We start from the raw sequence: 12,559 nt of genomic DNA, 5'->3' as shown, positions 1-12,559 counted from the left end.
GTAACAGTTTAATTATTCTTACCATGCTTTTACTTTATTATTGATTTTGCTGAATATATTCTTGCATTGTTTTGACTGGTTCATTTTTTTCCAAACAAATCCAGGTTTTTAATTTTTCACTCCCTTGGCATTGTAATTATCTTTTTGGTTTTGTTTTTTTGTTTTTGTTTTGTTGGTACTAGGAATACTTTATCTTGTAAGTCACTATATTCAGGCACTAATTACATAAGAAACTTGCAGTTGAGCTGAGTTATGATTTCACTGATGAGGTCAGGCACTGACAGACTTTTCCTCACCTCACAAAAATGTTCTTGAATGAGAAAAATCTTTAAATTCTCAGAAATATTAAAGAAAGAAGGAAAAAGTAAAGTCTCCCAGGTAAGTGGGAGGAGTGTGTTAATATAGTTACAAGAGCAAGTCGCAATCAAACTCTTCTAGCTGTTTCCAAATGTTTCCCTTTTGACAAATTATTTGGAAAAGCTCTGATTAAAAAAATATGATAATGTTTTCCTTTATTTTTTGTGAATAGTAAGCTCATATAGTCTTGTTTCTGAAGAGACTCTTAATCTGAGAGAAGGTGATGTGCAGCTTGAAAGGATGAATTATTCTGACCTACTAAAACCAGAGTATTTTAAGGACAAAGCCAGAAGCTTCTATGCATAAGGATATAAACTAGGACAGAAAATTGCCATGGGTAAATCTTAATGGTCTTATTCTGCTTCCATGACAGTCTCCTTGAGGATGTGCTATGAAGTCATTCTGGAAGGAAATGAATGTAGTGTACTTCTGATTGCTTTTAAATGTTTCATTTTCTTTTTAAATAAAGAGCGAAATTCAGCCAGATATTTGAAGTTGTCAAAGGGGAAACAGGATTTCACAGGGTCCAAATGCTTTATCTTCATGACATACCTAGTTCAAAATTTTGCTTTTCTACAGGAAAGAGTAATGTGAGGCTTATGATTTCTTTGCTTTGTTTTACGCCTGCTGTATGTTATTATTTCTTCTAACGTAAAGTGAAGAAGTGTGGTTTTAGGGGAAATTGTTTTTAAATGCCTAAAATACACATTTTGAAAAGGAGTGACTTGAGGGAAAGGGGATAACTAATTGAAGATAAGTACTTGAAAATTCAAAATCTCTTTTGAATTCTTTACACAGTGAATGTTGGTGAATAGTTCTAATATTTTTAGCTAATTTTTGTGTTTATGAATTTCCATAGGTTTCTATCTAATGTAGTCTGGCACAACGCAAATTTAGTGAAAGTATTGCTGTTTCACGATTTTCTAATATAACTGGAGAGTCAGAATTAGGAGTATTAATAAATATATCTAAATGAAATATTACTAACTGTAAGGATACGTTATCTAAGCTCATAGAAAAAAATCAAATTTAGTGGGAAGTTTTAAAAATCAACAGTTTTTAATGGTTACTGTCAAGTGGGACAACCTTTGTTTAAGAAGATAACTAAAAGCTGCGTACGTGAAATGAGATTAAAATCTTTACTTAAATTCTTACAGTTTGGTTAGCTGGCTTGAATAAGTGTTAAAATTGATTATTTAAAATATATTTTTGATAGGCAGTATTGTTCTAGATAATGTGAAAACAGATGAGTGGCTTTCCCAAATCAAAGTGAAAAATGAGAGGAGAAATTAGAGGGCTTTTCACACATTAGAGGAATTTATAGCCGAAGTAAAGGGTTAAAGCCTTAACTGATACAAGTGTAAAGGACTCCACAGTTCCCAAACTTGCTCGCCGTGTCCTGTATTAGGTGATAAAGAACACAGATCTTGCCAGAAAGACAAGTCAGCCTCTCGCTCTGTGAGCGGGTCTGAAGCAGCAGGGACAGTTGTGAGAAGTGAAGCAAAACAATATTATAATAAAATTAAAGGAAGCAATACTGTCTGCTTAGATACTATTATTAAAAATCTCGGAACAAATAATTATTGAACTACACTGCTAATTTAGATTAGAGAAGAAGCATAGCCTAACAGCATGTGATGGATGGAGCAGAGTAGCAATCTGCTCCAAGAATTCCAGAGAGAATAAACCCCCAACTTTTTCTGCTGCTGCATGATAACACAATAAATGTATAGAAAGACTAACATTTCAGGACTTCCACAAAACACTGTTTGATATATTAGTTGAACATAATCATATGCATTGACAGTTTAATTTCTTTGGAATTGCTTATCTTTGAAATCCCCAGATACAGTGTGTTTTGATGGAAAACTACTGGTCTCCCCTGATTCCCCCACCAAATTACTGTTAGATTCTTTCAGCACTAACTGAATCATTACTAGTTTTTATTGTTTATATTTTTTTCCACTTTACTAGGACATGAAGAAACAAACGAAACAGTAAGAAAATCAAAGTTAGTTGTAAAATATAGTAGGATCAGTACCTAGTGATTTTTGTTGTAAACTTGTAAGAAGTTAATGTCTCGAAGAAAGAATGTGCAAAAAAAGTTTTATGGCAAATTTAGTGTGTATCTCAGACCTAAGATGTAGTGAGTGTTTTCTGTTTGGCCTACATTTTTCCTGTTAATCTCCAGCATAATGGAGTATTTCACTAGAACAGAAGGATTTAGGTGGAATTAAAGTGTTCCATTTAAACCAAAAGTCTTATCCTTAAATTTATAAATTAATCTTTTAAACCAATAGAATTACTTTAAGTAGTTAAATAGAAAGACAATAGTATATCTTAAACATTCGAATGCAAAGAGTTTCCTTATGTACCAATGAAAGTTAGTTTACATAACGAAGATGGATCCAGCTGCCTGAAACAGAAAAAAGCTCTTGGCACAAAAGATTTTGGTACTGTCCTGGTGCAGCACATCCCTACAAGATTGCCTACAAGAATAAATGAATACATCAGAATTTGCAATTATTAACATTTTTGAGCTGCATTAAGTAATTTTATCTTGCTAAGCAAAATCAGTGCAATGTTGATAAAATGATTTACTTGCTGTTATAGTATTCTTGTATATGTGATGTAGATTTAAAAATAAAAAAGTGAGGCATGCTGCACTGGCACTTGGAGGAGAAAGGGGGCATCACAAAATTTAGGAAAGATCAATTTGTCTGGACAAAACATTGAAATAAGTATGGGACTCTTCAGATATTTTGTTAATTCTTAGAATCATATGCCGTAGTTATTTTATTGTAGAAGGAACGCTTTCCCCTCCAAGTCTTTCTTGGCCCTTCTCCTGTTTGCTTTCACTGCTACTTGTTGTGTGGATTTGTTGTTCTTGTTTTGTTGGTTGGTTTGTTTGTTTTCATGGGCCAGAGAGTTAGGACCTCTTGAAAAGGTCAGAGAAATCTTGAATTTCTTCCCTACCAGTCTCTTGCTGGTGTAGGATTTCCTATCTGCAGCCAACAATATCAGGACTGTTGGACATTTCTTGACTTAAAAATTGGCAGATTTGAGAAGACAAGTAAGAAAAATTGATGTAAGTTTCCTGCTCATGTTTATAAAAAATGTGAGTTGGGCTCTGCTGGTTTCATGGGAATTTACATTATAAGAATACTTGTTTCTACAGTATTGTGATGTGGCCTGCTGAAATTCATGGTGATTTGATGGAGAAACTTTTAACAGTTTACTGAGCTGTGTTTCTGGTAGTGCTGACTCTGGATCATGAGAAGGACAGAAATTAAGAGAAAGTCCTTGGTAGCCTGTAGACACTCAAAGGCCCGTTGAGGCCCATGTTTTGAGGTGCCTCTGGATCCAATTGCAGAGTAGCATGAAAACAGGTCCAAGGATGTGGAACAATCAGGGCAGTGTATCCCATGCATCTTTTGCAAACCTTGATGAAAACCACCTTAAGAACAAATTACTATAATCAAAGAACTGCATTATTTGTACTTTTATTTGTTTAATTAGTAACACTACAAAAAGGTATTTGTAATGTTTCAGTATTGATCTCAGTGTAAGCCTCTAATAGCACCTGGAATCGGGCATCATTTTAATTGGAAAGCAGAAAAAAACCCCTTGTATTAAAGATAACTGCTTTTATAGGGGCACACTGCTAACCAGCAGAGGTGGCAAAGTTCTGCCACCTTATTCAGGTACTAGGAGGTTAGTGTAAGACCTGTAGCAGTTTGACAACTTTGAAGAATAATTATATTTTAGAACATCCTTTATCCTTTTTGTTACAAAAGCAACTTTCAGTAGTCATTAAGCAACATAATTTATACGGTCACTTAAATATTTTGCCTTTTAAAAAAACTATAGGGCTTTTAAATCAGATTATGGTGCTTGTATGTACTGTTTCTATTTGACAAAAGGTTTGTTTATCTCCAGGCTGACAGTGGTACTTGGTCATAGTACTGATTAGTCAATCAAGAATGTTGTTCTGGAGGAAGTGGGAGCTGCCTTTTGGAGTGTATGGTCAGCCTGTCCCTTGTCCCCCACCAAACTGTCTTCAGAAAAAAAATAATGTAGTCAAAGCAGGAGTTGAGGTGTATGGCAAACCTCATAGACCCTAGACAGGCCTGTGAGATTACACTGTGAGAGATGTAAGACTTGTATAGCTGTATGTCATTCAGGGAGCAAACACCAATAGATGCTTCTGGCCTACTGTTCAAATTGAGGGATTTTTGGAAATATATTTCCCTTCTTACCGTTCTTCCACTCTTTGGAAATAATATGTGTTCCTGAGTTTGCAGAAGGGACACATGCCTCAAGGACAGCAGATGCAGGAACTTCAAATGGTAGGGTGTTACTTTCTAGAAAAGTCTAGAGGAAAAGCTACTTTCAGACTGTACTCAATCTGACCAACAAAATTTCACATGCACCTAATCTATATAGTGTGTCTTTCTGCAAAAGAAGAATTGAAGAAAATTGCTTTTGAATTGTACATCCTGAAAGTATTGATCTTTAAGGCTGAGGCGGTGCATGCTTTCAATTTTAATGTTCTTCTCCTTTCTCTCTTTCTAGCTGGAATGTTTGCTGCTTTCCCTACGGGATTATAAGCTTTGATATTCAGAAGAGCAAAAGTGAAAGATGCCATCTGAGAGGTGCCTGAGGTATAGTACTTGGTAATGTGTAGAAAGTCATTCACATTTAGAATGATGTTTACCAGAACTGCAGTTAGCAGAGAGTAGAAAAGTGAGACTAATATTAGGTAGGAATTCACATTACTAAGTACATATCCATGTTATAATCTGCAAAATATTACTTTCTTGTCACTCTCTAGTGAAGAGAAATGTGTCTGGGATTGATTTGGGACCCACATTCTCTTCGTATGTTATCTTGTTTATCTTGGAATTTTTGATTGTGGAAGCAACTTGTATTTTACAGTCATACATTTGAATTGGTTGCTGGTGATAGTTTTTGGTGTGTGTAGTGTTACATTATTCAGCGCATATACTACTCCTCCAGTTCCTTGAAATTACTTCAAAGCCTTTTCTCCAAACTCATCTTCCTGCTTTCCAGAATGTCCCATTCTATCTCTTTCCCTCATACAGAGTCTTAATCATCTATATGTACTTGCCAGTCTAGAGTTTCTCATTTATTTGTGTTGCCTACTGTCTCATCAGGTAATTTGGTATTTATGATATAATTAGTTTACTAGAGCACTTTCAGGCAGAACACTCAGCAGAATTTTTTAACCTAGTTGCTTTTCTGCAGAACCTTGCGCTAGTCTGATACGCTAGTAGTTCGGTTTTACAGAGTAGTTTATACTCATGGGCAGATCTGGGAGCTCAGAGATTTACCTGATAGTACTGAAACATCGTATAATTCTGGTTCTGTTCCCCGTTTACCTGCCATGCTTCTGCAGCAGAAGATAATCAGGAATTTCTTGCATTTTTATAGCTGTTCAGTGTATCAGCCGACAGTATTGCTACAAAGTGGCCATGTCATGTTTAAGAAATCGGTGCTTTTTCACTCATAAATTGCAGTTAAATTGCCTTGCACATGTATAGATTCTTCATATTTTGTTAACAGAAAGGTTACAGGCAATTGATTTTTTTTCACTTTGGTCATTGTATTGAAAAAAAGATTGATATAGCTCAATTTAAAACCACAGATGCCTGATTTTATGTGTGCGTATGTGTATATATGTGAACACACACATCTATATAAAATTTCCCCACCAAAGTTACCCGTGTGCCTTGTCTCTCTGATGTTTTCTATTGAGTGAAATAGTCATTTTCTTGTGGAAAAGGGCTTTCACCTCTGGATGATGGTGAAAAATCAAGAGGAATGAAAGTCTTGGTTCACAACATTGGGAGAGAGGCTAATAAAAGTGGAAATAAAAATAAGCCATCTCTAGGCGTAATTAGCTTATTGTACTTACACAGGTTATCTTCCAATTTTTTAATGTTCTCAGTTCCCTTAGGAAAAAACAGAACAAAACAACACACCACGAGCTAACAACAACCTAAAAAAACCCCAACAAACTGAAACCCCAGTCGGCTTCCAGGTTCTTAAGGGGGAAGCCAGGGTCAGCCAACTGTATCCTGCAGTTCTCCAGGAACTGGTAACAGAACTGATGGTTAACCTTTGATTTCAGATTCTTCATTGTTGATGAATGCTGGAGGAAAAAAATTAGTTTTAGTAGTTTATTTTTATAATACAGCAAGTTAAACCTGTAGCATTGTATGCCAAAAATAACGCATCTTGGTTTGATGTAGTCACTTTGCTATAGAAATTACAGAAGGGAAATAATTTCTAGAAATAATTCCATTGTATTTTAACAAGTTACATTTCTTGATAGAATACCAGTGGGGTTCTGCAAACAGAACAGCTGAAGGAAAAAGAATAATTTGAATTAATCATTTGGAAATGTATGTGGCATATGTCCATGTATGAAACCTAAATTATTAGAAAGGGGGTGAAATTCAGATACAAGTTGTTCCTGTGTAATTCCACTTTGACCATCCTTCTTCTAGAAGTGTTGTCTTAGTTCTTGTCTTTTTAAAAGATACGGTTAGATTAGAGCAAGCAATCTGTAAAGCAGGTTTGCCTTAGTTTACAGGTGCCCAAGGTGCAGGAGTGGAATAGGCAGTACAGGGGTTGTGTTGATGAGAAAGGAGAATGTAGCAGCAAAACAGCTGCTGTGTAGCATGTGTGTGGAGTGAATTATGTGACTGTAGTGGAAAGATGATAGCATGTTTACCTCTTAATAAAGAAAAAAAGAATTACACCTTCACTGTGTTTTACTCAGGAATGACTCTGTAAACTCACGTTCTGTAAAAACCTAGATTCTCGGGCAATATAAATTGGTGTAGTCTCACAGATTTCAAATGAACACCATTGTTTTGTGCCAAAGAGGATTTGCAGGTATGTTTGATTTATTTCTGTTTTCATCAACAGTTATACTGTCTCTTTCTTCTACTATAGAAAAGGGAGCTGCAATCAGACAATCCTAGGCTGAATGGCATGGAAATCTTATACAAGGTGACATTCAGAGGTGGTAGAAGACCTCAGCATTTTAAAAACAAGCAAACATCTCTTTCCCCCAATATATACCAACCAAACAAAAAACCTCCACAACACTTCCTAATTGTGAATGACCTGAAATGGTCTTAAAACATTCAGTAATGTAGTATCAGACAAACAGGCCACCTGAGACCATGAGTCTTCATTCTTTTAGTGGGACTAGTTACCTACATACATACACAGATGCTTCTTTCCACTAATACAGTGGAAATCAGTCTGAGCTACTTTATTCTTCTCTCTTAATTCTAAAATCATGCTGAATTAATCCTATGAGTCCAGCTGATTTCCAGTGCAGCAAATGAAAATCAAAATAGTTGAAGTTTTAAAATTTGAGTATAAATGAGGTTTCATAACACATTGTTATACTGAGTTTTTCTTGTGGTGTCTGTACCATATAAAGATTTTTGCCTGACAGGGTTCGTGACCTTTTTTCTTTTCAAGAATTATCAATCAATCTTGTCTTGGAAAATGTTCTTCTATATTTCTGACATAACCTGCTTGTTTCCAACTTTTTTTGATGAAGTCTTTCCCTTTCCCCTCTCAGCGTTCAGGAAATGCTGACAGGTCAGAGGCTTTGTCAGTCCAGCTCCCATAATGATGCTGTCCTGGCAGCCCTGAACCAACAAAGAAGTGATGGTGTTCTTTGCGACATCACCCTCATCGCCGAAGAGCAGAAATTTCACGCACATAAAGCTGTCCTGGCAGCCTGCAGTGACTACTTCCGAGTAAGTCCAAAGATATTTTTTTTTCCCCCCCCCTGTTTTTATAAAAATATTCAGGATTACGCTGGGGGACGAGGGGCAGGAATGGTGATAGATACCATACTGAACAAGCTTTAAATTTGAACCTGAAGAAAATTCAGGATTATTGCACATTCAGTAGATTGTACAACTTTAAGTATCCATATACATGTCATGGAAAAGTAATGTTAATAACATCATTATGGTTTTTATCATTATTTATGATTAGTCTGTCTTCTCTCCCTTCCAGTAAAGATAGGCAGTATACATCTTTCTATGATTCTTATGCTCCAGTAAAGTCAGAAAGTGGAAGTTGTGATTAGAACATGGAAAGATGGGGAGAGGGAATTTTAATATTAATGTATGCAATTTAAGTCAGCTTGAGAGTAGATTTTTGTGGGGATGTAAATGATTGCTCTCAAGGACGAGGCCATAGTAATTTTTTCAGTGTAATAAAACTTATTTTTGGAAAAAAATGTTTCTGATATGTAGAGATTAGTATATTCCCTGAGAGATCTGATTCAGGTACTCAGCATGGAAAGTGGAACCCAGGTGCTAAATTGGAGTAGCTGAAAAATTGAATTTTCTAATAGTAAGAGCATTCTTTATATGAAGCAATTCTACTAACCTTCATTATAATGTACCTGTTCAAAATGTTGGACTGTCTATAACTCTTTAATTGACTGGTTTTTTTTCTAAGTGTGAGTCATCCTGTTGTTATTCAGAGACTAAAGTGGAAATTAATTTAAAAGGTCTGTTTTCTCTAACAAAGTAAGTTTATTTACTATTTTGCCTACACTGTAACTGTAGTGCTACGAACTTCTTTCTGGTGACCTTTGTGTTTTGTTACAACAGTAATATAGTGTATGACAACTGTTCCGTATCCTTAATTGCATGAGCAGAGTTTTTATTTTCCTGTCAACTCTGTCTCTCTCTTTTGGTTAGAACTGAGACTTAATTTATTCTGTGTGTTTAAGAAATATTGTTAACCTTGATGTTACTTTCTCTGTGCTGATGTTGAGCCAATTTATTGCTCATTTCTTTGAGCTTGTCTGCATGCTTACATGTTCTGCTCCTCCAGACTTTGCACTGCCATAGCTGGTGATGTTGCTTTGTCATGGCGCCCTGGCCTGCTATAACACAGGCTGCTTATCACTTTTTTCCTTTTACCCCAGTGCACAGAGAGGGATTTTGGAACTCTCCAGCTGTATATACTTGTTGATGATGGACGTACTACAGGGCTGCTGTTCTGGTTAGATTGAAATATTTTAATAAGAGCGCTGTATCATTCCTCTGCATCTGTGGCATACGTTCCTTCTAGTGCTTATTGTACCCAGTGCGTAGGAACATCACAGGGTGGGCAGCTATAACCAGTGTTCAAGCAGTGTGGTAGGAACAGCTTCTACCTTGGTCACTGATGGATTGACCTTGAGATTTTGGGCATTGTGACTCACCCTAGTATTTCCAGTTGAGCTACTTGGTATGTGCTGGACAGTTATTGCAAATTAAAATCTTAATACCCTATGGGAAAAAAACCAAAAACCAACACAGTTTCACAATAGATCAAATTCCTAAGTGCTACATAAATCTTTCATATTAAAACAATACTGAGAGAACAGTCTATGCATTGTTTAGCAATTTAATCTGCCTCAAAATAGTTATCATTTGGTAGGACATATTCTTTGGACTTTAGGTATCAGCTATAAACGTAAAACTCGTGCTTCCTGAAATCAGTGGAATACTTTCTATTATTAATGGACAAAAAGCTTTGTTAGAAAATCATGAAATGAGATTTATGATCTGTAGGAAGATGGCAAAAAAGTTACTGTATACTATGTTCCTGGTTCCAATGGTTCAGAAAAAGCAAAAGTTGATTAAAAAGTAATAATGTTTTGTATTTAAACTGAGATTATTAATGGCTTTACATCTAGGGGGATTTGACCTAATTTGAGCTACGCAAGTATTCATTTTCTGAGATTTAGGAGAATGACACCAAGCTTCATTCAGAGTCAGTGAAGAGAAAATAAGAGTTTCCAGAGGTTGACAAAGGAGGATAGAAGATTTATTTAGAATGAAATGAATCGCCGTCTGTGCCAGATCTCTCTCTGCTGGTTGATAAGACTAGACTCACATGCTTCGAATTTAACTGTTAATCTCACATAAGATAATTTCTACCTTTTGTTTTTCCTGGATTTTCTTGGAGAAATTATTGGAAGAACCTTGTGGATTTTCTAACCCTGAAGAAGTTGTTGCCATGAGAAACTCACCTTTCACTAATTTTTGTGGTATTTTTTTCCATGTAAGCACAGAATTGCAGTGGATCTGATTTTGGGAACATCAGATATTGGAGTTGCCTTGAATAAAACTGGTATGACAACACTGTATATCAGTGTGACACAACTCGCCTACCATAGTTTCTGGTTTCTGTGGCTCTTTTCTAAGACGAGCCAGAGACCTGAGCTTCAGCAGATACCAAGGGCCTGCCTTCCAGGGTAACAGCCTTCCATCCCTTCTTCCAGTTGGGATAGTTAGTCTTGTAGTTCCCGGCTGTGGTGAAACAATGGAATTTAAATCCTGAGCATAGCATCTGACTTGGGAGTTTGTTACATTTGTACACCAAAATGTGTTGTTTTTTTCTTAAGAAAAACAAGCCCATAGGAAATTGCATAGAAATACCGCATTAAAAATACAGAGATAAATTGCATTATTAGACGCTTGAAAATTAGGGTTTTCAATTTGTTTTCTGTTCTGTATAATCTGAAGGATATCTTTCAAAATGGGAGAAAGAATACAGTAGTCAGCTCCATGCCCCAAAAGACTCATCTAAAGAATACTAAACATATGTATCTTTATGATTTTTTTTTTAAAAAGAACAAACAACATTTTAGACAAACTTTTCTGTATGACGTGCTGTAATTTGCTGTTTATCTCAGTCTGTTGCAAGGAGACAAGGCAGTTGAGTTAGTCTGTGTGCATTGTGATAGCTGTAGCAGGCTAAGTGATTTCCAATTAAAAGATTCTTTTTCTTTTTTTTCCCCTCTGGGAGCAAAATGAAATGTTACTGCATGACTTCATTAGTAGGCATTTACAGTGTTGGCAGGTGATTATATAACCTCAAGATTTTCTTGTACAAAATGCATTAGTTTTCCCGTCAGAAAAAACTCCTTTCTTCCTTATTTTTCTTTTGAGTGGGTTCATAGACACAGGACTTTGAACTTGATCAAAGAGATACAGATTTTTCCATGTAATCTGGATAAACAAAATTATATCAATTAACTAGAATAAATTTTAAACTGTCAATAATATTCTAATTTTTTCTACAATGAGCATGTTCGATTCTTATAAGAATCTTCTCTGAAACATACTAGTAGATACTAATTTTGCATGCACACTTTGTACTTATAATTGTAACAGGTGATTCTTAAGCAGTTTATTTTCAGGGTTTTTCTGTGTGGTCTTTCCTCCATGTCAATAGATAATTTCTTTGCGTGTACACAACGTTGTTGATTGTTTGTATTTTGCAATATATTGCCTTATGTCTTGATAAGGTTAGAGATTTAATTTTATTAAGAAATCCCCAAGGTATGAAAGACTGTATGGTGCAAATAGCTTTCAAGGTCTTCTTGTTATGTGAATCATAAAGAGGAAAAGGGTTTCCCTAATACATCTTACGGATAGATCCAAGGACCTAGTTCTGAGAAAGTAGAATTACTGGCTGCTTTTGCAGTATAATGTGATTTTTGGTTTTCAGTGTTTTACCATTGGTGTGTGTGTACCAAATGAATGGGTATTTTCCTTGTTATTATTCCTTTGAAGTGATGCTACTTAGAAATTTTCTTTCCAGATAATATTTAAAAATGTTAGCTTTTTTCCACTGGACCAAATTAACTCCATTGTTCTAGCAATAAGCAGTCATTAATGAGACTTCTGTGCTGAAAGAAGCTTTCACCCTCACTTTTAGCTTCCTGTGTAGGCTGAGAAATACTTCCCCTTCTTACATATCTAAACTTTCCCTGGGATCATTTTCATTTTGTTTTCTCAGATGGAAATTATTACATATTTGAGAAACTAAACTATTTAATCTGCATTTATTACCTAACAGCTTTGATAGATCTCAGTCACGTAGATTCACCATGCCATCTAACATTGTTTCTAAAGTAATGCTTTATTTCATTTTTCCCAAGCATATAGAATCATTGTTTTTGTTAACGTTGTATATGCATTCATCTTTTTTCTATTTTTTTTTTAAACCCAGCAATGTGGCTGCTGTCAAAAACATTTACAAGAGTCTTCTATTTTCTGAATTCTATTTTCCAATTCCCAACAGTTGTTATGCTGTCAGAGTAAATAAGTTTCTGTTGCAATTCTCATAGTATGTG

The 12,559-nt window shown here is 35.5% G+C and overlaps 1 protein-coding gene across 9 annotated transcripts in view; it reads left to right on the top strand.

Annotated features, from left to right (window-relative positions):
• KLHL32 (kelch like family member 32) overlaps nt 1–12,559 on the top strand; it is a 116,255-nt gene that overhangs the window by 19,298 nt on the left and 84,398 nt on the right. For 5 of the 9 annotated variants that reach the window (XM_071806732.1, XM_071806724.1, XM_071806726.1 and 2 more), the window contains 2 exons: nt 4,933–5,033; nt 7,985–8,165. In XM_071806732.1, coding sequence (XP_071662833.1) covers nt 4,999–5,033; nt 7,985–8,165 — 216 coding nt within the window. In that variant the 5' untranslated portion in view covers nt 4,933–4,998. Of the gene's footprint in view, nt 1–4,932; nt 5,034–5,262; nt 7,399–7,984; nt 8,166–12,559 lie in introns of those variants that run through there. The other 4 variants (XM_071806733.1, XM_065834260.2, XM_071806728.1 and 1 more) reach the window with 3 other exon arrangements.

Source organism: Patagioenas fasciata, chromosome 3 (assembly GCF_037038585.1).
Source record: "Patagioenas fasciata isolate bPatFas1 chromosome 3, bPatFas1.hap1, whole genome shotgun sequence".
In the NCBI taxonomy this organism is placed as follows: Eukaryota; Metazoa; Chordata; class Aves; order Columbiformes; family Columbidae; genus Patagioenas; species Patagioenas fasciata.
The sequence above is the reverse complement of the archived record's forward strand: the minus strand, read 5'-3'. Positions and strand labels throughout refer to the sequence as shown.